General features: G+C 41.5%; 1 protein-coding gene across 4 annotated transcripts in view; it reads right to left on the reverse strand.

Annotated features, from left to right (window-relative positions):
- Window positions 1-2,312: 2,312 nt before the first annotated feature.
- Window positions 2,313-27,652, reverse strand: part of Sptssb (serine palmitoyltransferase small subunit B) — a 34,811-nt gene continuing 9,471 nt past the window's right edge. For 2 of the 4 annotated variants that reach the window (XM_031376025.1, XM_031376026.1), the window contains 2 exons: window positions 18,825-18,919; window positions 2,313-3,898 (listed from right to left, as the gene is read on the reverse strand). In XM_031376025.1, coding sequence (XP_031231885.1) covers window positions 3,639-3,869 — 231 coding nt within the window. In that variant the 5' untranslated portion in view covers window positions 3,870-3,898; window positions 18,825-18,919 and the 3' untranslated portion in view covers window positions 2,313-3,638. Of the gene's footprint in view, window positions 3,899-18,824; window positions 18,920-27,652 lie in introns of those variants that run through there. The other 2 variants (XM_031376027.1, XM_031376024.1) reach the window with 2 other exon arrangements.

Raw genomic sequence — 27,652 nt, forward strand, 5'->3', positions numbered from 1 at the left:
TTGTTATACAATTAGATAAAACAAGTTTGGAGAATATACATATACATATACATCCTCACTCAATACCAAGGAAAGAACATTTTATGAGTCCTAGTTTACTAAGTGACAACACTATGGTCCCCTGGAACCTTCGACCCTTTGAATTTTCTTGTTTCAAACTTCTAAGCACACCATTGAAATAATCATATAGTGGAAGCAAAGGAAAAGCACACCGAAAGTGTTTCTGGTCCAGACTGTCTGTGGTCAAAGTGGGAACAGTGCTGTCAGGTCTGGAGCATCAGCAGGCAGGCAGGTGTAGTTTTCTTCTTCCTGCTATACACTGGTAGCTTTTAAAACCAAACCAAACCAAACAAACCAAAACAACCCAAAATCCAAACCTGTTGCTTTTATATTTTTTTTGACCCTGTATTTACTATCTTTGTTTGTTCAGAGACAATAGTTACCTTTGATGTGACATACCAGGATGGAGTTTTGTAATAACTCTTATTAAGTTTTTCTCTGTCTATTGGTGTTTGTTTTAACTCTTAGTTTTAGAAGAAACTCTTAAACTGGAAGAAGGTCAAAGTAGTGTATCTTTGTGACTGAATTCTACTTCAGAGAGTGCAACTCTTTGGCCGCTTTGGCAGGGCTAGAGTGCTGCAGATCTTTGCAGACCAGGCCTAGTATACAGAATGACACTCAATGTGGGGTCCTTGAATTCTTTTAGGGTTACATAGATAGCATATTCTTTTTTTTTTTTTGGTTTTCAAGACAGGGTTTTTCTGTGTAACCCAGGCTGTCCTGGAAGTTACTCTGTAGACCAGGCTAGCCTCAAACTCAGAAATCTGCCTGCCTCTGCCTCCCAAGTCCTGTGTAGCATATTCTTTATATTGGTGGGAGTTATGGGGCAGTTCTCTGAATTGGATAACAGGGGGTTCATCCTCAGAGGAGTAGTATATTATTGCCGCAGCTCCCCTCTTTCCCCCATTGGTAAATATTGAGGGAGCTCCAGCTATGGGCTTTTTTGAAAATAGTTTGGGGGTTAGCCATCACAACAGATGGAGGGCAGAGGTCATTTTAGTCAGGATAATGGTTGTCAATTTATCTTGGGACTCCTATTAAGCTAATAGTAAAGCAGGAGTGATTTTTGATTAGCCATTGAATATCAGAGACAGAGAAGAGGGTGACAAGAATGTCAGGTTCTTTTCCTAGGTTTTGTAGGACTCTGTCCCTGACATTTTCAATCACATTAGTGAGTTCATCCACCTCATTTAGTATTTAGGGTATACCACCCACCCATGTGTGAAGCCATTCCAGCATGCCTGGGTTGGTATATAAGGCTCCTGCAAATATAGGGGAGGAAGTAAAGATAAGGTGTCTGAGTATTGCTGGTTCATACTTAGCAAGAGCCATATCAGCCAAGGTTGGGGCCATGTGGAGGGGCTTTGGGTGCTACCCCTATGTGAGTGTTTGTCACAGTCCTCTCCATGGGGTGTCCTGGTCATATGTCAGGACAGAAACCTGGTTGGGTGTTGAGGAAACTCTTACTGTCCTGAGGAATGAGGGTACTGGGGTTTCTGAATCCACTCGACTTTACCAAGTGTTTGTCTGGTGACACAGTTTCACTTACCCCACAGTCACTGCTTCTGCCATTTTCTCATGAACTTCCATAGGATGACTAGGGTGAATGCCCACATCACCTAGTGTGGTCCATAACTTGCCACGCTGCTTCTAGCTAATGGATTTTCAACAAGAAATTTGAGTTTTCTAAGCTCTAGGCTCCTTTCCTGTCACTGAAGTCATGTTACCTATAACACATGTATAAAGCATTGAGACATCCATTAGTATGGTTAATCTTCATTGTCAACTTAGCTCGATTTAGCATCACCATAGAAACATCTCTGAGTATGTCTATAGGGATGTTTCTAGAAAGTTCCAACTGAGGTTGTAAGGCCCACCTTGAAATGGGCAACACTATTTCTTGGAGTAGGGTCCTGGGTTGAATAAGAAGAAGACAATGGATCGATCATCAGCATCCAGTGCTCTCTGCTTCCTGACTGTGGCTGCAGTGTGACAGCTGCAGCGTGTTCCTGCTGTCATGCCTCCTCTACCACCATGTGTTGTGCCTCCCAACAGTGAGCCTGGAGAATCCCCGCCCTTCCTGAAGCTGGTCCTGCCAAGTGTCCGATCACATCCGTGAAGAAAGTAATGAGCAAACGTTAGTTTTATTTGACCATTGTGAGAACCATCTACCTATGAGATTAGGAGGCAGTCATCTGGGGAGTGCGCTGTAGTCTATCGGGAAGAAAGGAAAAGCATGTCCAAACTGGGCATTTGCTTATAAAAGTAAACTGAATTTTATTTCGCAAAAATCAACAAGTATATATTTCATATCTGGCTCCTCTTTAAAATGTACATTTTGTTTCTGAAACAGACATGCAGGTTGATTTTGCAGGCCAAATATCTTCCTTTGTACGTCTCCTTGGAATATTTTCCTCCTAAAACAAAGGTGCCAATATTGTCCAAAACTGGCTTATGTATTTATTTATTTTTTACCCTCCAGAATTGCTAGTGTTAATATTTACTGGGGGGAAAGAAAAACTGCAAGGCTTGGTCTTTGGCTTTTATGTTTGACTCAGCACTATAATTAAAATCTTACATTTGCTTTGAAGATAAACATTTTGAGAGAAATTTAAAAAATCTTGTTTCTGCTGTGCAAAGAAGCTGCTATAGCAAAGCCTTTAACTGGAGCTGCCGCCTCCCCGCTGCTTGGCTATTACTTCCAGCCTATTTATTAGCTTTTCTTCCTGTAGCCCAGGACACACAGTTTCCCTTCCTTTCACTGAAGGCCCAGCAAAACAATGATCTCTCTTCTTTCGTCTCCAGCATCATGTAAGGTGGGGCGTGATCAAAAGTCACAATATCTCAATTTGCTTTGATTATACTTTGTTTCTTAAACTTAAATTATTCTCTAGTATAATAGTTATTTGTTTACCTAAAAAAAAACCCATCATTCCTTTAAAGCTGTGATAAAGCCAGATTTCAGGAGCATTTGAAACAATGCTGAAACAAAATCTGAAACTGTCTCTGACCTATTACTTTAAAGTAAAAGAATTTTAAGTAAACCAAAGAAAATAAAAATGTAAGAAAGAAGAAGAAATGAATTTTAGGTATTAGCTAATTACCAGAAAACAAGACTTTAAAGCTTCATCTATTTATTCCCATCTTTTAATAAATTGTAAACAAGTACAGGGTACTTTTGACAGTAGCCTATGAAGAATACTTTTGTAACACATCCTTTAGTGTAGAATAATATGAAGAGAGTAGTGTAAATATGACTTTGTCATGTTTCTTATAAGTCTATTTTCCAGAAAACTTTTATTTTCAAAGCATTCTGATTTCAAACGAAATCTAAAGCCATAGAGTTGAGCAAATGTGGGCTGTGGGGTTAAAGTCACCGCCTTTTCTATCACCCAATGTGCAGTGTTGCATGTACAAAGCAAGTGGGAAGACACCCATCTCATACTCCAGGCAGGATGTGTGGGACAGTGCATAGAGAGTGCTGGTTAGGTCAGAGGTGAAAGACGATATAGTCACCCAAGTCAGTAAGTTGTAAGCAATGTGAATACATTATGCCATGTTACAGAACTTAGATGACATCAGTTAGAAATTGAACTGTCATATCCACATATTTTAGAGAAAAATTCCCAAGCCAGGCGGATGTGGATGGGGATAAAGACGTAGGCAGTGTATACCACCATAGCCACGATGGTTAGTAAGATGGTGTTGAGCATGGATTGTTCCCAAGGCTCCATGACAGCGCAGCAGGTGATGATCTGATATTGATAGTAGAGCCAGGCAAAATACTCCTTCACACGCTTGAAATCCATGGTTCTTCCTCAAGCTGTGAGAAGTCTGCCTGTTAAAGAAAATAACACAACAGAAGACAAAGTAAGAAACAGAGCATACATCCTTCTGGTAATTCACAGCAAACACCTACTGTTTCATAACCTAAAAATTTGGTCATTTTCAGGCAAAGGGTGTCCATATCAGTAGTCCTAATATGAAATTTGGGTGCTAACTTTTTTAATAGGTTTATTGTGGCTTTAAAAACATCATATGAACTGCCCCCCCTTTCCCCTCCCCTTCCTATCTCCCTCCTAGACTCCTCTCTCCCTTTACTTCCCACTACTGAGTAGTACTGTAGCATCCACACTTTGGTGTGATCTTTCTTCTGGGGTTTCACATGGTCTGTGAGTTGTATCGTGGATATTCTGAGCTTCTTTTTTGGCTAATATCCACTTATCAGTGAGTACATACCGTGTGTGTTCTTATGTGACTGGGTGATCACTCAGGATGGTATTTTCAAGTTCCATCCATTTGCCTGCAAATTTCATGAAATCGGTTTTTTTTTTTAATAGCTGAGTAGTACTCCACTGTGTAAATATACCACATTTTCTGTACCCATTCCTCTGTAGAGGGATTTCTGGGTTGTTTTCAGCTTCTGGCTATTATAAATAAGGTGCTTTGAACATAGTGGAGCATGTGTCCTTATTATATGTTGGAGCATCTTTTGGGTATATGCCCAGGAGTGGTATAACTAGGTTCTCAGGTAGGTCTATTTCTAATTTTCTGCAAGACTGATTTCCAGAGTGGTTGTACCAGCTTGCAATCCCACCAGCAATGGAGGAGTGTACCTTTTTTTCCACAACCTTGCCAGCATCTGCTGTCAGCTGAGTTTTTAAACTTAGCCATTCTGACTGGTGTGAGGTAGGATCTCAGGGCTGTGTTTGATTTGCATTTCCCTGATGACTGAGGATGTTGAACATTCCTTTAGGTGCTTCTCAGCCATTTGGTATTCCTCAGTTGATAATTCTCTGCTTAACTCTGTTCTGTTTTGTTCTTGATTTTAGTGAAAATGCTTTGAGTTTTTCTTTATTTAGGATGATAGGATATAAGCTCCCTATAGATTGCCTTTATTATGTTGAGATACATCCCATGTATCTCTAGTCTCTCCAGGACTTATATTGTGAATGGATGTTGAATTTTCACAAGAGTATATTCCTTGATTCATTTGGGCTGTTATAACAAAGTTCTTAAGAGTAGCGAACATAAGTAATAATATTTTTATGGTTCTATGACTGAGAAGTCCAAAACCAAGGTGCTATCAAATTGGTTGCTTTGAGGGTCTGTCTCTGCATGCAAAATGGTGCATGCCTTAAAGACTGTATCCTTCAAATGTGCAAAGAGTGGAAGGGCTAAGAGGTTGACCTGGCTTCTCATTTGTTTTGGAGGTCCCCCAAATTACCCACGTGCCCAGGGATTCACTGAAAAGCCTCATGAGATTCGATATGCATCTGTGATCAAAGCCAAGATATTCTACATCAAAACTGTATACAACAGGATCAGTAGGAAATGAAGACACAAAGAAATCTAGATTGGTCCATTCAAAGACTTCTTCTAATGGTTTTTCTAATTCCATCACAGGACCGACTTAGTATGCTCATTACCCTACCATCAAAACATGCAGTCATCTATCTATAATATCCAACTGACTGAAGTCCCAATGTGATCTTTCAGTGTTTATGGTGGTACATGACCAGTATAAACCATACTTCCTATCTTGAATTTTGATCCTTTCCTGGCCTTTACTATATCATGCAACACTCGTGATCCTGGGCAACAGCAGTGAGCCATGGCTTCCAGTCAGCTTTGTGATCACAAAGATAGATAAACCCTACTATTTCAAGAACTGTGTGGCTAAGATTTGGTGTTCAATAAGTTAAATTTATTAAGTGGTGTGTGTGTGTGTGTGTGTGTGTGTGTGTGTTCAGGGAGCGTTTGTAAACCTGATCCAGTCTGAAGAAAAGATAAAATATCAGGGATGATTAAAGCCCAAGCAGATAGTAAGGTAAATGAGGAAGGGGGCTGATGGAGAGGACTCACAGAAAGGAGAGAGGTGGGAGGCAGCTTGGGAGGCCAGGGTTCCAGGGAAGAGAGTGAGTGAAACCAACGAGGCTCAAGTGATGCTTTGTGTGAGTACAAGGCCAAGAGTGGGAGCATGGAGGTAGACAAGCTAATTACTTGTCCTTTAACCTATGACTCCAGGGTGTCCCAGAGGTTACTGACTGGAAGGAGGGTATAACGTTAGGAGGGAGGGGCTAAACTCACATATAGGGCACAGCCCATCCTAAAGCCGAGGTGAAGTGGGCTCGCACAGCAATCATTTTGGAAGCTCTATGCCCCAACCTTTCCCGAAGGTAGTGCCTGTTCAGAATCAGCCATATTTTGAATATTTAGAAAATTTGTAAAACTCTTTTCAGTTTTATTAATGAGATAATATTGTTCATTCAGAAATATCATTGACTTTTCTTCTCACTATTGTGGTTTTCATAAAATGCACTAATTAATCTCCTGGCTAATTTTTTTTTAACTTTAAAATTGCCTTCTTGCTTGGGAAGCCATAGCAGACAATGATGACAGTCTTTTGGGAAACCCTGAGCCTTGGAAAGTGTGGAGTAAGCTAGCTGCTGAAATAAAGCTGCTGAAAGTCAACCAATCATCAGAGAATTAGCAGATAAAGGTCATACGAACACATGTGGGAAAATCATATAGCATATCTGTTACATCCAAGACAGACATTTTGACCAAAAATGCCACAATGGCGTGGAAGTAGAAACTTAAAATTTACTTTCACGCTAAGAACGAAACACTAAATTTATTAACTACTTCCAAAATATTTCATTTCTCAGCCCTCTAAATTGCCAGTTTTGACCTGTAAAAATGCTTTTATAGATTTGTTTATTTTCTTACTGTTTGTGCATTCGTGTGTGTGTGTGCGCGCGCGTGTGTTCATGCACATGTAAGGGTACCTATGGAGGCCAGAAGGTGTTCAGTCCCTTGAAATGAGTTCTAGGCAGTTGTAAATTGCTTAACATGGTACTGAGGATGAAACCTTAGCCTTCTCTCTGCAAGAACAGTAAATGCTCTCTTACCCACTGAGCCATCTCTCCAGCCCCAGAGGAAAATGTTTGTATTATCCTGTCTCATTTTAATCTCATGAGGCCTAACAGTTCACAAAAGGCACTGATTCTTTGATTTTTCTTTTCTTTGGATTCTCCTTTTCATTTATTGATGAGAGGAAAATTTAAAGATTGTTTATTCACCATTTCTTATTATTAAAAGGTGGAAAGGAAGGGTTTTTATTGGAAAACCATCTGCTGCAATCTATTGTAGAATGTGCACTATTTTTAGGTTCTAGATTTATTTTGGTAATCTATTTTTCCTTCCTTGTGAGTCCATTTTGTATCTCCTAAGAGACAGACAGACAATATGTACAACGAGAGAGAGAGAGAGAGAGAGAGAGAGAGAGAGAGAGAGAGAGAGAGAGAGAGAGAGCGCGAGCGAGAGAGACACCACCACTCTAGACAATGTGCTGAGTCATATGGGTGGGTGAATTCGTTAACTCACTGTACAGAGTAATTTGAGTACAGCTATATGGCCTCTGAACAGCAATGGCCTCAGAAGGACATGCTCTGTCCCAGAAGGTACTGCAGGCCAAATTCTGTTGGACTATGTAGCAGGCACATCACGCATGAGGGGCTAGGAATGAACACTAGATGGAGGCAGAAGGGGTATGGAAAAAAACACCAGGAAGAATGTTGAAAAATATGCTGAATTTGGGGGAAACCATGACACAAATACAGTAAAATAGTTATCTATAGTCACCCAGAACTAGATTTTTCACACATGCACACACATAGGTGCACACACACACAGACATACACACAGGCACACACAGAGAGACACATACAGACACACAGACATACAGAGAGACACATACAGACCCACAGACATACAGAGAGACAGACAGACACACACACACAGGCATATACACAGACACACACAGGCACACACACACACACAGAGACAGAGACACACACACACACAGACACACAGATGCACAGGCACACACACAGACACACACACAGAGGCACACATAGAGACAGAGACACACACAGAGACAGAGATACACACACACAGATACATACACAGAGACATACACAGACACACACAGACACACACAGACAGACACACACAGACACACAGACACACAGACACAGACACACACACACACACACACACACACACACACACACACACACACGATAGCCCTGATGTTGAGTATCTTCTTCAAGTTGTTCTCCATGTTACTTTTTGAGGTAGGGTTTCTCACTGAACCTGGAGAGCGCTGATTTGGCTAGATTGGCTGGCCAGTGAGCTCCAGGGATCTGCTTTCCTCTGCTTTTACAAGTGTGTTTCCACGCCTAGGTTTTATTTGAATTTGAAGGATCTGAACTCTGGTCCTTGTGCTTACATGGGTACACTTTACTGCCTGTGCCACCTTTCCAGCCCCTCCAGTAAACATCTTAAAGCCTTAAAGGTTCCCAAGAAGATTCAAAATTAATATAATAACTTATATTACCTAATGCCATATCCTAGAGATGATTTTAGAAAAGGACTGGGAATGTCTGCTTTATTTGTGCCTGCTGTGAATATACTTGTTTCTACTTATATGTCTTTAAAATGATGGTTACCCATAAGTGGAAAAAGGGAGAGGTTTTTGTTTTTATTCTTTTAAAAAAAATTTCCATCTACCATTGTGTGATATTGCCTGCCACAGAGTGAGTGTTGGTAGGCTCCAGACTCTGGGCGATGATGAGCTCACGATGGCAGAGCCCAAGGAATTGTGCCACGATGAAAGAGACCCACAAAGACACCTTGTTCCTCTGCTGTGTGAAGACCCAGTAAAAGGACAGCCATGACTGTTCTCCTATGACACGGTGTCAAAAGGAGACTCATTCTTGGGCTTTCGAGCCTTGAGAACTGAGAGGGGTGGAGCTTCGGTGCTGCTAGTCCCCAGTCTACACTAATGTTACAATAACCTGCGCTAAGACAAACTTTCAAACAAAGGCAAGAACAGAAGGTGCTTTTTTTCTTTTCCCCTACATTTTCGTGGTTATGTATCTCAGGAGGCCATGGTGGAACATAAAGCAGCCAAGGGTTCCCTGTAGGAAGGGCACTTGGGACGAGGGTCAGGATTGTTACCTGAAGGAATGAAAGCTCACAGAAAAAGCTTCTCTGAACCACTGTTTTAAATACACACCTCTTCGAGGACAAGCGGGTAGCATATGCTCACAGGCCTAGTGTCCTGTGAGGCAAGGGGGCGCAGCTGTGAGGCTTCCTGGCCTTAGCACCATCCTGTTTCCCCAGACCAGATTCACTCCCTTACATAAGAATTTGTCCTGATCATCTATAATTCAGGTTCTTGTCTGACAATGAAAGGTTTCAAAGCCCTTTTGTTACAAGTCTTACTGGGACTTGGTAAAAACTAAGGTTTTTATTTGTAACGTATACCTTAGCATAGTTGACAGCCCCAACACAGAGTTTTTTCCCAGTTAAGGTTGAGGATTATTAGGGACTTGGGAACCAGGGAGAAACACTACATTCCCAGTTCAGGTGAATGAAAGCAGTGGAAATGTATCGAAGGCTTAGAAGTCTCCAGAGGGCGATTGCATAATAGAATGGCCAGTGAATTGTTACTTTCTATTCCTCAATGCTGTGACCTTTCAACCAAGAGCTGAAGATTCACACTACATTTAGGGGCAGTGGGAAAGGAATAAAAGGGTCTTCTCCCAGCGGAAGGGAGAAGACTAACACTTCTGACCCACATTAGTAAAGGGAGCCACTTCCTTCCGGCTTCAGTGGATAAGAAATCGAGCAAGTACAGCAATTAGAGAAGTACATGTCCCAACATGGTGCATTTGAGCCAGGAAGAGGATGCTGTGAGAGGAGCATGAAGGACCAGCCAGGCTTGCAGAGGAACTATGCATTGTTGTTTAATTTGTGGACTAGGAGTGGTAGAGAATTAGGCAACTGCAACGAAAGATGATTCCCATTGTGATACGGGGCTGCGACATTTGCCTTGGGAATATTGCAGAAGGCACAGTCTTAGGTGTCGTTTTCTGCTCAAGCAAAACATGACAGCAAAATGAACTTCAGTGAAAGGCCCTTCCCTTCCTACAACTCAGCAGCCCTCTTGGGTAACAGCTACATTTCTCCTTCAACCTTAGAGTCAAGGGCTGAAAGGTCAGAAGGGCCCAAGTTGATTCTGGCTAACTCCTTCCTGACTCATTTTGGAATTCCATAGCAGTCATTCAGTGTGTGTGTGTGTGGGGGGGTTGGGGGGAGGGGTTGGGGGAGAAAACATGCGCTTCATATTTAGAACCTGATAAAAAGTGTTTTATCTGTGGCAGAGAAAGAGATCTGAACCAACTGTGTCTGTACTCAGAAGTAGCTTTCTTTAAAAGTGTGATTTATGCAAACACAAGCCTTCCTTTCAGTAATTCATTTATTAAATGAATTGGGAGTGCAGTATTTCCTTCCAAATGGTATAATACAGAAAGGACAGGCAGGGGAGTGGGGTTGAGGAAGTGGGAGACGAGAGAATATGACTTCACATTTGATAAGACTACTGATCCAGGTCAATACGGACAATAGCCAATGATGACAGTGCATGTCTATGATACAATGCCAAGACAATGGGACTTTGTCTCTGTAGTCTTCTCAATAACTAGTAAGTCACATAATTAAGCAAAATATTAGACAAACTCTACTAGATTGGCACACTACAAGAGACTCAATGAATTTTTCTTAAACTTTTAAAAATTGTTCAACTCCTCCAAACCACACACACACACACACACACACACACACACACACACACACACACACACGAAGCAAAGTGTACAGAGTCATCACAGCCCAGAGGAGCTCAGAGAGACCTGATGGCTAACTGGGATGGGATGCCCCAGCTAGATTCCTGGGTCAGCAAAAGAATAGTAGGTATAAAATGAGGGAAATCTGAACAAAGGATTTTTCTTAATGCTATACCAATACTATCTCATTAATTCTAATGACCATGCCCTACCACTGTGAGCGTTTAATAGGGTAAACTGATTATACGTTTCACAAGACCTCTGTGATGCCTTCTTGATTTTTAAGCCAATAAAAAACAAAACTTGTTCTAAAGAGTCCATTAAAAAATTTCCAAGGAAAAATAATAACCAAGGAACTTCTGGAAAGTCTAGCTGACTTTTAAAAATGTTGTTTATTTATTTTATGCATATGACTGTTCCGCCTGCATGCATGCCTCTGCTCCGTGTGTGTCTGATGCCCACGGAAGCCAAAAGAGGCCATCAGACTCTCCGGGACTGGAGTTTCAGACAATTGTGAGCCCCACGTGGGTGCCGGCAATTTAACCCAGGTCCTCCGGCAGAGCAGCACGTGTTCCAGACCACTGAGTCATCTCTACAACCCCTTTCCTGGTCACCGTTTTGTTCTTGTTGTCTTCTTTTTGGGAAACTCTTGCCACGCCACCCAGACTGTCCTGAAACCCGTGATGCTTGCACTCCAGTTCTGGGTTATAGGTGAGTGACAATCACACGTTGATAATTGGGTAGCCTCTGGTAGCTTTGCTTGTCTTGCTCTTCCTTTCTGGAAACCTTTTCAAAGTAATTCTGGTATCATAGATAAAAACTACTACTACTAAAAAGCAAAGTAACTAGAAATGAGAATATAAAAACAATAGTATTCTACGAAGTGCTGACATTACTAAACATGATAGAAAAATTAAACAGTTTGCTCTGTGATCCAGGGTAGACACAGACACATATGAATGAATAAACTATCCCAAGGTAAACTAGGGACCAACCTCCTGGCCCCATGAATGCTAATAATAAATAAATAAATAAATAAATAAATAAATAAATAAATAAATGAGCCACACCTTCAGTTCCACCAAATAAGTTTCTTAACAAAACTGAAAGAGAACAAGACAAACAAAAACAAAACCAATTTAACCCCTGTGCTAACTTGTTTCTTTTTATTATTTTAAAGAACTTTTCTTGAGACCTGGTCTCATGTAACCCAGCCTGTCCTTAAACTCATTTTTGTAGCCAAGGATGGCCTTGCACTCTTAATCCTCTTACATCTATTTTCCAAGTGCTGGAATTATGGGTGTGTACAGTCACATCATTTATATTGTACTGAGAATAGATCATAGGACACTTTACCAACTTGGTTTCACCCCACAATTCCCCTCTACCTTTCCTTCCCTTTAAGATGTTTCTGTACTCTCAGCAGGACAGTGATTAGTCTTTCATGGAGATCTGCAATTCTGATTCCCAGCAGTCACATGTGGCAGCAGCCGGCTTCCATACTGAACAGCATGGATGTAGACAATATTGAGCAGCAAGGACGTAGGACATTCTGTCATTGCAGGAGAGCTTCACAGACAGTGCTGTGAAAGCTCAGATGAGTAAGACATGTTACCAACTTGTCTTTCTTCCAGTTTATACTTTTCATTGTTTCTAACTTTAACCTTTAAAACATACAGACTCTCTGCTTGAAAACCTCTATTGAGTGGTTCTTCCTTTCCTGAGAAATAAAAGGACTTGTTCACAGCTCTGCATGGTTTGATTGCTCCACTTCTCCAGAGTCATCTCTAAACTCTCATGCTAACAGACATCGACTTCAAAGTATTAATACTTTAATCCCCTGTCTTCTGTTTCCTATTCTGTTACTTCTTTTCTCAGCCAGATAAAATCCAAGTTACCTTCATGGCCTAACTCCTATAACCGTCTTCATGCTGAACAGCCTCAAGCAACCTTCTCTTTCAAGGAACACACATTGTTTTCTTCTATGTAACAATCATGGCACTAACATTTTAGCACATACTTACATCATAGTCACACACAATCCCTTTCCTCACTGGATGGAAGGGAAATGTGGCATTCACATCATCATGCCCAGAATCTGCCTGGGAAGAGAGTTGGCTAAATGACCCACAAACAATGTGGGTTATTCAGAACAGAAGACATTCTCAGATGTGTTTCCAAAGTAAATCTAAGTATGACGATTTTCTCCAGTAAGATGTAGAGCCTATAAGATGCTTAGGAACTCACAGTCTGCTTTAGGCTATGGCCTTACACAAATTGTTTCCTTCAAATTCAGTACCGCCTGTCTTTTTGAGGAATAGAAAGGAGAAAGCTATTTAAACAAATCACACACACACACACACACACACACACACACACACACACACACACACACAATAGTATAATGTCTTTTTAGTTTCTCATGTTAAAAGTTCCTGGGTTCCATACCCACGGAAGGAGTTGGAGAGACTAACTATGGAGCAGAGACTGAAGGAAGGACAAGCCAGCCTGATATAGCTATCTCCTGAGAGGCTCTGACAGTACCTGACTAACACAGATGTAGAGGCTCACAGCCATCCATTGAACTGAGTACAGGGTCCCCAGTGAAGGAGCTAGAGAAAGGACCAAAGGAACTGAAGGGTTTGCAGCCCCATAGGATGAACAACAATATGAACTAACTAGTACCCTCAGAGCTCCCAGAGTCTCAACCACCAACCAAGGACTGCACATGGAGGGGCCTGATTGTTCTGGCAGCATGTGTATAGTAGAGGATTGCAAAGTCGATCATCAATGAGAAGAGAGGCCCTTGGCCCTGTGAAGGTTCTGTGCCCCAGTGTAGGGGGAATGCCAGGGCCAATAAGTGGGAGAGGGTTGGGTGGCAAGCAGGGGGAGGCAACAGGGTTTGTTCTTGTTGTTTTGTTTGTTTGTTTGTTTTTTGGAAGGGAAACTGGGAAAGGAGAACTCATATGACAGGTAAATAAAATATCTAATAAAAAATTAAAAAAAAAAGTTTGTGGGTTCCACCAGCGAGCAGTAAGGAACACTTGTAAAATGGATTTAAATTCCACAGTTGCTTATACAGTACTTTTTCTAGGTGACTAAAACTTTAAGATGAATTAAAAATTGGTTCTGATGAGGAAAATATCCCAGACTGGGAACCCCTGGAGAGTCACTTGCTACTGTAATCTTCCTCCCATTCTTCTTCCCTTCCAGTCTCTGTTCTCCCTCCCTTCTTCCTTTTCTTCTTTCTTATCTTGTCTATCTGTGTACTTTCCTTTGTGTCACAAGGTGTTTATATTACAAATTGAAAATAATCCATAGTTTCTTCTAGTGATGAGGTGGAAGTAAGAATAACACGGCACGTGCTGTTGCTTGCAGTCACATGACCTTCCACTGTTTGTTTAAGGCTCTGTGGAGTATTCTAACTGCTTCAACAGTGGAGTGGCTGGGTGTTTTCTAGGCAGAAACCTTTTCCTGTTATTTATGTGTGCTAATTGAATGATCTATTGCACTTAGAACTAATCAACCAGTTTATCTATGTGGCCATCACTCCAAACTAGAAAGGCTTCACAGTTTCTGAACAGCATGCATGTGTGCCTTGGGCAGGGCTGCCTTGTCATCTTGGGCAGGCTGAGCAAAGTGTGACTTCCCAAGCTTGTCACAGGCACCAAATCATAAGCTGCTTCTTCCTTGAGCATAGTTCAATTCACAGAGATGTGGAATGTAATTTACTCTGTGTGTGTGTGCATGTGTGTGTGTGTGTATGTGTGTGTGTTCTGAGCCTAGAACATCTTCATTGTTCTCTACCTTATATTTTTAGACAAGGTCTCTTACTGAACCTCAAGTTCACCATTTTGGCAGGATTGACTAGACAACAAGCTCTTGGAATCCACCTGTCTCTGCCCCACCTCGCTCTAAACATGTGCTACAGCACCTGGCTTTTTCTGGGGATGCTAGGGGTTGGAACACAGGTTCTCAGGTTCACACAGCAAGCACTCCTCTACCCATTGAGCCATCTCCTCAGCTCTGCAGCATGTCATTTTTAAAAATATCAGCAACATGGATGTGACTTAAGTCTTTATAATTAATGGAACAACTTCATAGTGTATCTGTGTGAAAATAAGGCCTGGTTAGTTTATTGGTTATTATTTATTGAGTATCTTGCTTTATGATTTGGGGGTGACCACAGTGCCTTCTGTGCACTATGGAGGCTTCCAACCTTGCTTAATGTCTCCCTGGGTAGGAACTGCCTTTCCATACTGCCAAGTTTCCATCAGCAACCAATTCTCCACGCTGACAACAGAGAGAGCATTAGAAGTCAGTCTAGAAACCCAAGTCTTTAGTGGAAGGTAAAAAGGAACCAGGGAGTTTGTGATGAATGAAAGGCAGGGGAGAAAATTAAATGACCGTAGAGCAATTAATGGATTTTCTTTCTGCTTTCATGATACCTGGGTTGATTCTATTGACGCCCCAGAATGAAGAAGCAAGCAATGGTGAGTGAATACAGGCATTTAAAGCAACTCATTACATTGTGTAACTTGTACTTGGGAGTGAGTGACTTAAAGGAGAGTCAGTGACAATGCTGCCAAGTAGTAGGGCTTAGTGTCCTGATGGCTTCACCAACTCTAGCGTGTCTAATTTTTATGAATATGAACAAAAGCAGAGTACCACAAAACATGTTCTACCTGCCCAATTGTCAACTGATGCCATTGGGCAACATGGTGTGCACCAAATAACTGATTTCAACGCAGTTCTTTGGTTTTATTTATTTATTTTTTATGTTTTGTTTTGTTTTGTTTTGAGGGGACTCAACTCAGACTCCAGATGAATTAATGAGTAAAGGACTCATGGCTGAGAGAAAAAAAAATCAGAATTCAATTTCAGTGAAAGTATTCACTGCAATTTAGGGTATACAAAATTCAGATGCTTATTCAAATTCAATGTTGGGGGACTATCAAAAAGAAGTTATTTCAAAACCATAAAGTAGGAAAGCATATCAATATGGAAATGGGTAGGAAGAGAGTTTATAGTGGTATGGCGAATGACAAGCTGTGCATTCTTCTACCAATGTCTCATCACTACTAATCTAGAGACAAGGCAAGTGTCCCTGTGCATTTTGGGAAGTCCTGCAATGGAGAGATGGGATTCTGGGTCTAGGCTTAACTTTGTGGTTCTTAGGGTGGGAGTGCTCTTTATTACCGCCTTGCTAAAAATAAAACCCTGCTGTTCTATAGTGACAGAAAGGAAAGCAAGTAGTAGGCCTTCTGGCCTATGACTGCTAAAGGCTGCCACCTCGACTGTAGAAGTAAAACATGAACAAATCTACAAAAGCAAGTTTCTCCAAAAAGTCATTGAAAGTACAGTTATTTGTAGGGCTGCATTATTTGATAGTCAAATAGGAGCCATCCAGATGTCTGTTGTCAAATGTGCACACCCCTTCTTCCCATGTGTGTGTGTGTGTGTGTGTATGTGAGAGAGAGAGAGAGAGAGAGAGAGAGAGAGAGAGAGAGAGAGAGAGAGAGAGAGAGAGAGAGAGAGAGAGAGAGAGAGAGAAAGAGAAAGAGAGTTGGTTGGGGAGGCAATGTGCATGTGTAGGGATAGGGGCAGGCAGAGGAGGAGGCCAAGGTGTGTGAGTGTGTATGTGAGTGTGGTGTGTGTCTGCATGTGTAAAAAGTGGATGCAGGGAGACAGGGAAGGGCAGGTTGTATGAGTGTGTGTGTGTGCCTGTGTTTATGTATGTGTGTGTGTGTCTGTGTGTGTTCATGTATATGTGTGTGTGTGTGTGTGAGAGTGTGTGTGTGTGTGTGTGTGTGTGTGTGTGTGTGTGTGTATTTAGCATGTAACTTTGTGGGTGGGCAGGCTGGGCAGGCTGCATGTTCCTGCCAACATTTTCATTAAAGACATTTTACATCCAGCAATATCAGTAGATCCATTTCTACCAGAAGCCACCACACCTGTGGTGATTGTTAGAGCAGCTTCAAGAAACCCAGGTATCCTTGAGGACAGTGGGATTGTCACATGCAATTCCCTCCTCTGAGCAGAGTCAGCATCTCTCAGTGCCAGCGTTGTGGGCCATGGCTGGATTAGGGGCTTAAATTATCCTTATGAAGATGAGCACATTGAGGCCTCACAGCCCACGGGTGAGCATGTGGAGCTGGGAGAGGCTGAAGGTTGGGGTGATCATGTGGGTGAATTGTGGGTTCTGACTGGGGCTGAACTGCAGCCCTATATGTGTGACTCACTCTGAGTAACTTAGCCACTCCTTCCCTAAGTTTCTTCAGCTGGAGAGTAAGAATGGTGACAGATCCTCAGCCCCATATCTGCCAGGAGGATTAGGAAGAATGAAGTGCTTACAGCAGGATTCTGGAAAGGTTGAGTGGTATTAGCTAATATAATAACTACTCTCTATTGCTATACTCTCACCAGATTCTCAAGACCAGGAAAGGATGGAAGAAATTGACACTACCTTTCACACCAAGCAGGCGATTTTTCCTTGTTACTAACCTAGAAATTACATTTAGGAAGACTGTCATGAGGAATTTTTATTTGGTCACAGGTGGTTGCCGTAACAGGGGTAAAAGAGCCAGCACGCTCAGTACTAACTGCTGTCTGCTGATTGTACCGCACACGCATGCTCAGTACTAACTGCTGTCTGCTGAGTGCACCGCACACGTGGAGCACCGTGCGAAGTCCTTCCCATGTATCAGTTCATTTCCCAAGATGAAGACTTTGAGGCTCCAGGGTTTATGTATTTATTGCATATTTGGGTGTCTAGCTAGAGCTGACCTTGGGATTTAGCCTGGGATGCTGTAATACTGAAGTGTGGGAGCTCTTGACAACATCCTGCCTCTTATAGTAACTAATGCTATCTGAATATCCAGAAAGGATGTTTGGAACTGGAGAAACCTATACTCATCATAATCATCGATGCATTTAAAGTATTTTGAGATAAACTAGTGCTAAGCTACTCTAGAACTATGAATCTTCTGAAACACTGCTACAGAAAGGAAAGTATAGGAGTCTGCCAGATGTTCACAAGACACATGAATATGGGGGCTGGTGAGATGGCTCAGTGGTTAAAAGCACTGACTGCTCTTCTAAAGGTCCTGAGTTCAAATCCCAGCAACCACATAGTGGCTCATAACCATCCGGAATGAGAGCTGATGCCCTTTCCTGGTGTGTCTGAGGACAGCTTCAGTGTACTTATATAATAATAAATAAATCTTAAAAAAAAAGACACATGGATAGATATCTTTCACCCACAGTTGCCCATGAATTAGTAGGCACTTTTATAAGAATCTGAATAGGAGCAGGCAGTCTAGGTTTTCTTTTAGCCTGCTTCCTTTTCTTTGTAATAATTAAAATAATAATACTAATAATAATGCTAATAAGTTTAAAACCTAAAATAAAATGTTTGCCTTTCTGTGAATAGTGGACATTTTCACTCTCATTGTGAATATTTTTATTTTGGAAGACAATGACTTCATTTTTTCCATATTTGTTATTTTAATTTAATCCCACTTGGTTAACTAAATGTTTATTAAAAAGCATTCTTCTCAGACCAAAGGCCTTCCAGGATAAACTGCTGCATCATATAAATTAAAGATGAAGGACACTGAAACAGAAGTAGTCTTCAGCCGGAGAGCCATAAATAAGGCAGGAGTTAGTGTTCTGCTGCTGTACCCATGGCACTTACCCTGCCACTGGCTTTTTCTAGGCCAGGAGTTTGTAACCTACAGTCAAAGGTTATGGGAGAGTGGCATCTCTGCAACCCTGGCAATTTATGCAAACTTTGTAGAGATGGAGAATTTTGCTGTTTATATCTCAAAGGTGCCTCGCATGTATTAAAGCCAAGAATCATTGCTTTTTATGACATAACAGGCTAATTGCTACAGTCTCCTTTGCCCCATCCCAATGTCAAAATGATATTTGCTCTACGTGTTCGCTGGTAGCTTGACAGAACACTGGAATTTTGTCTTAGTAAAGATGTAATATTACTGTGAGAAAGGTCATGTCTCTAAAAGGTTTCTAAAGGTGAGAATCCAAGATGGGAGTGGAGGAAGTCACCTGTGCAGGAGGATCCAGGCTTGGTACTCGGTTACAGTTTTCCTCTGAATGGTCTGGTGTAGATTATTACTCTTGTCTGGGCTCTATTTCTTCATCTGTGAAATAAAGATTTCAGGGAAGTTAAGCCCAAAATGTCTTCAAACTTTAAAACAGTCCTGTCCCTGGTGAAACATCATTCACCCCACCCTGACTCTCTTCCACAGACTGTAGGATAGAGTGCGAAAACCAAGAAATGTGTTAAGTTATTTTAAATATTATTTTGGGGAGAAGTCGGAGTTTAAGAACTTGCCACTGACTGCCACTTTGTGGTTGTCTTCTGGGAATTAGTGCCACGGGGACTGTGGTTGACAAAGTAGGACAATGTGAGACTCTCCCCCAACTGCTACTAAAGCAGCCAGCTCTGATATGTCCCAAGGACTGGAGTTCTGGGTACATTTGTTTGTGGAAAATGTTTCTTGATTTCAAATAGTGAATATCATGTGAGGTGTGGAGAGATGAAAAAGAAATTAGTTTAATCATTGAGTTTAAACATCTGGCCTTGGCTTGACACTATTACTGACGCTATAGTGTGCTTACAGACAGGAGCCTAGCATGGCTGTCCTCTGAGAGGCCCAACAAACAGCTGACTGAGACAGGTGCAGATACTTATATCCAACCAATGGACAGAAGTCAGGGACCTCTGTGGTTGAATTAAGGAAAGGCTGGAAGAAGCAGAGGAGGAGGGTGACGTCTTAGGAAGGCCAACAGCCTCAGCTAACCTGGACTCCTGAGATCTCTCAGACACTGAGCCATCAACCAGCATACACCAGCTGATATGAGGCTCCCACCCCCAACTTATATAGCAGAGGACTGCCTGGTCTGGCCTCAGTGGGAGAAGATGCGCTCAACCCTCAAGAGACTTGCCGCCCCAGGGAGTGGGGAAACCTGGCAGGGGTGGGATGGGGTGGGAACATCCTCTTGGAGACAGTGGGGAGGAGGAATGGGATGAGGAACTGTCGGAGGGCAGACTGGGAGGGGGATAACAATCGGAATGTAAAAAAATAAATGTAAAAAAAAATCTGCCCTTGGGCATAATGGTCGACTGTGTGTGATAAATAAATATAAATAAATAATTCAATATTCTTATATATCCACAAAATATGACACCACCGTGGAATAAAGGGGGCTCCGACTCTTCTTCTAGCCCTTAGAAATAGCTGTGCCAGTCTGCTGGGCACATCCTCAGGGTCTGGAAAATCCAGGGAGAGGAAGGTTCTTGGTCTTAGAAGGACTGAGGTTCTGACTGACACCACAAGCTACCACTGAGAAGCATTAAGACTGCTTTGCTTGCCAAGGAGCAAAAACACCTTTGTTTGCAGAGGTGAATCTCAGTTGAGAGTGAGAGCTGTAGAAAGGGGAAGAGTTGGAGGCACTATTAGTGACAGGACACTTCCCTGGTGTGCAAAATAAGTACAAATGAATAAAAGACAAAGTGTTTCATGGTGAGATATTGAGGACTCCACTAGGAAAATAGTTCAAGCAGAGACTGCTCAACACCTTCTGTAGGCTGCCATGAACCATGAACCGGGAGCGAGGGAGGATTTCAGACGAGGTTACAAGAGTGGGCATGGTGGCTTGTGCCTATAATCTTAGCAAGTGGGAAGTGGAGCTAGAAATTCAAGGTCAGTAGTGGCTGAGATATGAGTCTAGGTCAGCTGTCTCAAAGAAGCATGGCAGGAGAAACTGAGACAGATTTACTAATTTCAACAATTCTAAGATCCAATCTCTACAGTAGACCAAATGTCATAGAAGAAGGAGTTGATCTGCTAATACTCTACTTTGCGAATCTTGAACCTTTTTTTGTGATGTCCTAGAGCAGAGGCCCTCAACATTCCTAAAGCTGCGACCCTTCAAGAAACTCCTCATTGTTGAGTTGACCCCCAACCATAAAATTATTTCATTGCTGCTTCACAGTTATAATGTCCCTACTGTTATGAATCATAATATGTACATCTGATATGCATGCAATATCTGATCTGTGCAGCCCCCAAGGGGTTGCAACTCCCAGGTTGAGAAACTCTGTTGTATGGGTTGCCAAACATCTCTAAGCATTGGCTATATGAATAAGACGTATGATTGGTGACCCAGGCATGTTGTAGAGATCAATCCACACACCTTAGTAAAGAGTATCTCTGATGTAAGTAATGGCAAGTTTTCCCAATTATTATTTGTTTCTTACATTTTCTATGCATTTCCTCCCTCTTATCTGAGCGATTCTTTTTTTTCTGCTCACTGTCTTGAGCCCTTCAGAGACAAGCCAGGTAGGTAGGTGGGTGAGGGGACTGGTCTGTGAACTGGGAATTCAGCAAGCAGTAGGAAGGCAGGAAGGTGCAGTAGTGTACTGTGTTCCATGTACAGTCCTCGGTGGAGGAAACTGTAGGACAGCCTTGCCTTTTGTTTTCTTTAGCCCTAAATTATAGTATGATTTTTTTTTCTGCCAGCCAAATCCAGAACGAGGCCAACTTGACTGCTTTTTGTTGTTGTTTGTTTAGACTTTTAGACAATGAAATAATGGATTAAGACGTGAAGGCTAGCTGGGTGTGGTGGCATAAGCCTTGACAAACCTTTAATCCCAACGCTCAAGTGACACAGGTTGGTGGATCTGTATTAGACAATAGCCTGGTCTGCATAGCAAGCTTTAGGCCAGCCAGAACTACTACAGGATTTATCTGTGTAGCCCTGGCTGTCCTGGAATTCACTCAGTAGACCAGGTTGGCCTCAAACACAGAAATCCACCTGCCTCTGCCTCTAGAGTGCTGGGATTAAAAATGTGTCACACCACTGCCGCCCTCCAACCCCTTTTTGTTTTTAAATAAAATAAATAAGTAAATATGTGAATTTATAGCCTCTCCAGGGTGGGGGCATGCTGTTTGTAGCCTTATGTTTCATCTCTGCCTAACCTGTCTAGTAACAGAGCTACCTCCTAAAATAGCAAATTTATTTTTCAATTGTTAAGTAAGAAAGGGAGAAGTAGTTTACTGTTCTTAGCACAAGTGCACACAATCCCATTCTTTTGGGCATCCTGCCAAATAAAGTATGTATCTCGTGCCTGTGGGAAATGAAGGTGCTCCATGAGGGCTTCACATCAAATTGTGGGTTCTTGCTCCTTTCTATGACTACTTTTTCCTTTTCCTCCTAAAAATCAAATTTGTATTCTGCAGGCATCCGCTGCTTAAAGTTAAGGCTTTTTCCGAGAACTCACTCCTATTAGAATGGATTTTTAAGTAATTATGTAAACAGGAAACAATTAGACTCCAGTTAATGAAAACTGATGTGATAGAGTGAAGATTCAGCATAGTGATAAGTGATAGCTCAGAAAGCTTAGAGTTGTCATGTTGATGAATACCGATGATACCGATGTCAAGCAGGTCATATAACCTGTTTGTGAGATACTCCACTTAAAGCTTCGTAAGGAAAACTGGTAGTTTAACAAGGTCTACGACAATTGAATTATCACTTTCTGTAGCATTTAGCTACACAATGACTTGTAGTAATTATTAAATTTAGAATTTGAGATACATTTGCAAGAAGCTAATTTTTTTTTACATATTATGATACCAATAGATTGCATGTCTTTCTATCATATGTCTTTATTATTATGTGCACACACATACACTGATAGGATAGACTTAATATGTCTTTAGTAAAATACATGCAAGTAAGTCTCCAATATGTGACAACTTCTCCCTCAGTTATACATTATTGAAAATAGCTCAGGCAATCAGACATTTGTAATATCACAAATCTCAATGTCCCAAACACTGATTTTTGTATATGAGTTCAGTTTCAGAGAAGGCAGATGTGAGTGTCTAGTTCAGTAGAGTTTGTAATTTAAGGGAAACATTGTTGCTTTGTGGCTTTGCAAATTGTCCTTTGTTTTAAAACCTTCTTCCTTTTAGTGGCCACCTTGAGTACATAGGGTAGGCTAGTCTCAAACTCACCAACCTGTGTCAGCCTTTTGAGCTGAAATCACAAATGTGATCCACAGAAAGAATTTTTAAAGCAATTTTGATGACTGTTAAGCTTGCACTATCTGTGAAAAAAATAAATTCTGAAATGTAACAGTAAGAATTTCAGACTAGCCAAGAAATAGAGGCACATATAATTACCATATTAGATATATATTGTCTACTCTTTGATGTGTATTGCTTTCTTTTAAACCCACTTGTGATTATTGTGGTACATTCTGGTTGGTTTTGTTAACTTGATACAAACCTGGATGCATCTGGGAAGAGGGAATTTGAACCGAGAAAATGTCTCCATTGGATGGCTCTGTAGGCTAGTCTGTAGACAATTTTTTTTTTATTGGTAATTAATGTGGGAGGTCTACCTCACTGGTGGCTATGCCAGCCTTTGGCAGATGGTCCAGGTGGTATAAGAAAGCAGGCTGTTCACGTACCCAATCTGAAAGTCTATGTCTTTTTATTGGAGAATTGAGTCCATTGATATTAATAAATATTAAGGAAAAGTAGTTGGAGGGGAAACTGGGAATGGAGAAATTTACATGTAAATAAAGAAATTATCTAAAATAAAATAAAAAAAAAAGAAAGCAGGCTGAGCAAGCCATGAGGAGCAAGCCAATGAGCAACATTCCTCCACCGCCTTGGCTTTAGATTTTGCCTTTAGGTCCCTGTTTTTAATTCAGCAGACTGTGACTCAGGATATGCAACCCAAATAAACCCTTTCCTCCCAAGTTGCTTTCTGTCATGGCATTTTACCGTGGAAATGCAAACCCCAGTAAAGCATACATAATTTTGAATTTTGAGCTTTTTAACTCATTTTACCTGAAGAATTTTTTCCCATTTAATACTACATACATTTGAAAATCACTTTTCTATTGATTACATTAAACTAAATTTTAAGGTAACATACATTTACTCAATTCATATCACAAATATCTACTGAGTGATTTGTACAAACCTAGCACTGTTTTGGGTGCCATGCATTATATGGGAGGGTGGCAGAGAATACATATGTGATTTATGAAAGAAATCCATTATTATTTTAAGTTGTGTATTAATTTCTTTTTTTCACATTTTAAAAAGTTTATTGCAAATTTATAGGCACCTATTAAATAAAATTTTAAATGTGGAAATTGTTAAAAAAAATCAGCTGTAATTAGCATATAAGTAGCTACAGCTATATTTTAATGTTTTCCTTCTAGAGTTCTTATCTATATACATGTAAATTTTTAAATAAATTTTTGTTATTTGTGTGTGTGTGGTTTGTGTGTGTGTGTTTGTGTGTGTGTGTGTGTGTGTGTGTGTGTGTGTGCGCGCGTGCATGCCTATGCATGGATGTTCGCATTATTGCACAAGTGAGAACATTACAGGCAACAAGTGGAGGTAGGTTATTTCCTTCTACTATGGGGATTCGAGGGATTGAATTCATGTTACCTGGCTTTGCAGCAAACACCCCTACCCACTAAGCCATCTCACCAGCCCCATGTAAATTTTATGCAATTATAATATTTGTGTAGGAGATGTTTTGAACTTTCAATCATTCATCCTTAGGTAGACTGGTAGGAATACCTTACCTTGTTGGGATAGTAAACCTTGATACCTGTGGCTCTGCTTTTCTTTGTAGGTGTTAAATGTAACTCCTGAATTGAAAATAAGTTCTAACATATAGGTTGTGATTAAACACAACACCAAAGTCCATTTTTAAAATTTGAATTTGCTCAGCATAATGGCTAGACTATAAAATTAGATTACAGCTTACCAGCTGGGTACCCAAACTGGCCCCGGACTACTGTTGGGGCCATTGGCAGTAATACCACATCCTAACTTAGTAACTCCGTACTTGGTACTGTTCCTTTGACCACCCATTGCCCTGTTAGTTGTCTGGTACAGCCTTGGTTCTTGTGAATACAACTTAATTATCAATGACTTATTGCTTTGCTAGTGTAGCTGCTAGGCTCAGCCTGTGCCTTGGCAGCCCTACCAGCCTGGGTTCACCGTCCATCCTCAGCACACCAGTTATTAAACAGCGTGCTGTGAGAAGCAGAAAGCGGAGAGTTATTCAATGTGGCCACAAAGTATGTGATTGCTGATCTCTCAGTAAGTTGAGAAGCCTCCGGTACAGGAAGAGGGAGGCTCCGAGTGCCCATCACTATCTCTGTGTCTTTGTGTCTTAAATAAAGGACCTAATGATTCATAAGGTACTAGTTGGGAGAGCCAAGATGGCTGGCCCTAGAGTGAATTAAAGTAGGATTCACTCTGCAGGCAGGGGCTCAAGCAAGCCTGAGGCCCAAGAATCCCAGTTTTCACTCCAAGGGGAAGGAAGGAATTCTCTGAAGGGCTAGCCTTTTCTTTGTAAGTGATTGATTTTCTTCTTTGCTGGTGTGTGTGTGTGTGTGTGTGTGTGCATGCGCAATCCTTACTGGAGTCCAAATGACAGCCTTACTTGTTTGCTGGGTCCCAGCGTTGACTTCCTTGTGACTCAGACTCACAGGCATCTTGTCATGTCTCCTTGCCTCATCTGCACTTCCGACAATGGGTAAAGGAGGGCTTTGGGAAGGCTCAGGCCTTCTTTGGGCGGGGGCAACCCCCGACCCTCCACCCTGAGGACTGGGAGGGAAAAGCCAGTGTGAGCATGCGCAGTTTTCTCCAGGCAGAGACTTTCCTCTGTGCTGCTGTGAACTTTCCCCTCAGAGTTCCCGTGTATTAATTTCTTTTATGGTGCCAGGACTCAAACCTAGGGCTTTGTGCTTGACATTCTACCTCTGAGCTACACTTTCCACCCCTTATTTTGGCATTATTGCTCCCTAGTGTCAGCTATTTAAATTGACATTTAGTTGTAGATAATGAACCAAGTCAGGTAGGAAATATGTATATATATTTGGATAAGTACCTTGCCTAGGTCAAATCTATTGCACGTTAAGAAGCTTTAAAATTTTTCTCCTTCCAAAGTATGCAGCAGTCATGTCTTAGTGATGATAGAAAGTTGAGACGAACAAGGTTCTGTTAACTAGAATAGCTGCCTTCTCCTTAGTGTGGCTGGATATGCATGTTGTCATGCTTATTTATTCGTGTGCGTGTGTGTGCATGCTTGTGTGTGCATGTGTGTGTGTGCGTGTGTGTGTTTGTGTGTGTGTGAAAGAGAGAGAGAGAGAGAGAAAGAGAGAGAGAGAGAGAGAGAGAGAGAGAGAGAGAGAGAGAGAGAGAGAGCTCAAATGTGGAAGTCGGAGGCCAGTCTGCAGGAATTGGTTCTCTTCACTCCCACCTGGTTCCCAGGGATTGTTCTCAGGTGGTCAGGCCTTTACTTGCTGAGCCATGTCACTGTCCCATGCTTGCTTTCTGCCACAAGTGCCACTCTTTCTATCAGTTCTGTGATCCAAGGGCCCTCAGACGTTCCAGTCAGTAATTAAAACATTTCTTTGTAAGACTTGAGATTCTCTGTGAATTTTCCCATTGGAGAAGAACCCAAGGGTATTTTAGTCCTTAACCAGAAGAAAAGGTAATTATTTCTAGGTTTTTACTGATTGGTCCAGTTAGCTCTTCCTCCAGCTCTTTGCAAGTGGCATAGATAGCTTGATGTGGTACAGTGATGATAATGGATTAAAGGTCTGACATACCCCCAAAAGGTGATTAGATTTGTAAACCGTGCTCAAAAGGACTATCTAATGCCCTGAGGTACAGGTAAAACTCAGCTTAAGTAGTATTTGTTTCGCTTCTTTCTTTTTGTACATCAGTGAACATTCCCTGGCCATGGGCATAGTGTTCTGGGCGGCACAGTAAGCCTGGATCAGAACTGGTGTTTTCCTGCTCTATGAGGTGAACAGCCAGAGGGAGTAGGATCCAGAAAAATCGCTTTGTATCTGCCATCTTGAGCCTGTTCTTTCTTTCTTCTTCTGGTCGTTTTCATTTTATTGTTAAGTGTGCTACTTACATTCCTTTCTAAATTTACTTTTTAATATTTTTACTGATCTTGACATCAGCCGATACCTCCAGCTTGGCATTACTGACAGCCTTTGATCCTATAATGGAGCTGAAAGATCAGGGCTACAGCACTGACATAGCAAACTGTCAGTCTGAAAGCTGTTTTAGTTTGATAATAATAGTAGATATTTATTGTGCAGTTTATATTCCAGGATTTTGCTAAGTGCTTTGTAGGTAAGGCCTTGTAGGTTTCACTTAACCTGTTAAGGGTGTAGGAATCTCTGCATACTTTACAAACACGGAAATGGAAATGTTAGGAAATTTTAAATTTTAAAACTTAAAATATTTAAAATCTAAAAATCAACCCAATGCTTTATTTTCTAAAAAATTGCAGAGCACATATCCAAACTCCTCTGCCACATTGCCTTGCTATGTAAAGAACTTTGACTGTAGTCCAGCAAATCATTCATAATGATTGTTGGCCCATCCATCCATCCATCCATCCATCCATCCATCCATCCATCCAAAGAAGGGATATGCTCATTAAAACCGACATGGTTACTGTCTCCAGACCACATCCTGAGAACAGGGATAATCAGGCAAGCATCTCCTCACTGTGGCAAATGTTATGACTGGGAAGTAGTGGGTAAACTGAGGCATAGGGCAGGATGAAGAAAGGCTGTCAGGGCCTGGCAGGTAGGGCTGGATGTACTTGAGAATCTTATCCTATGTTCTTCATCCATTTTGTAGCAAATGGAGTACTGGGTTAGAGATATCGTTCAATTGGCAGGGTGTTTGCTTAGCATGAATGAAGTTCAGTGCTCAGTTTCTAGTAAAGCATGCACACACACACACACACACACACACACACATGCAGGAGCACGTGCACACACACACACACACACACAC

The sequence above is a fragment of the Mastomys coucha genome, unplaced genomic scaffold, assembly GCF_008632895.1.
Source record: "Mastomys coucha isolate ucsf_1 unplaced genomic scaffold, UCSF_Mcou_1 pScaffold16, whole genome shotgun sequence".
Classification (NCBI taxonomy): Eukaryota; Metazoa; Chordata; class Mammalia; order Rodentia; family Muridae; genus Mastomys; species Mastomys coucha.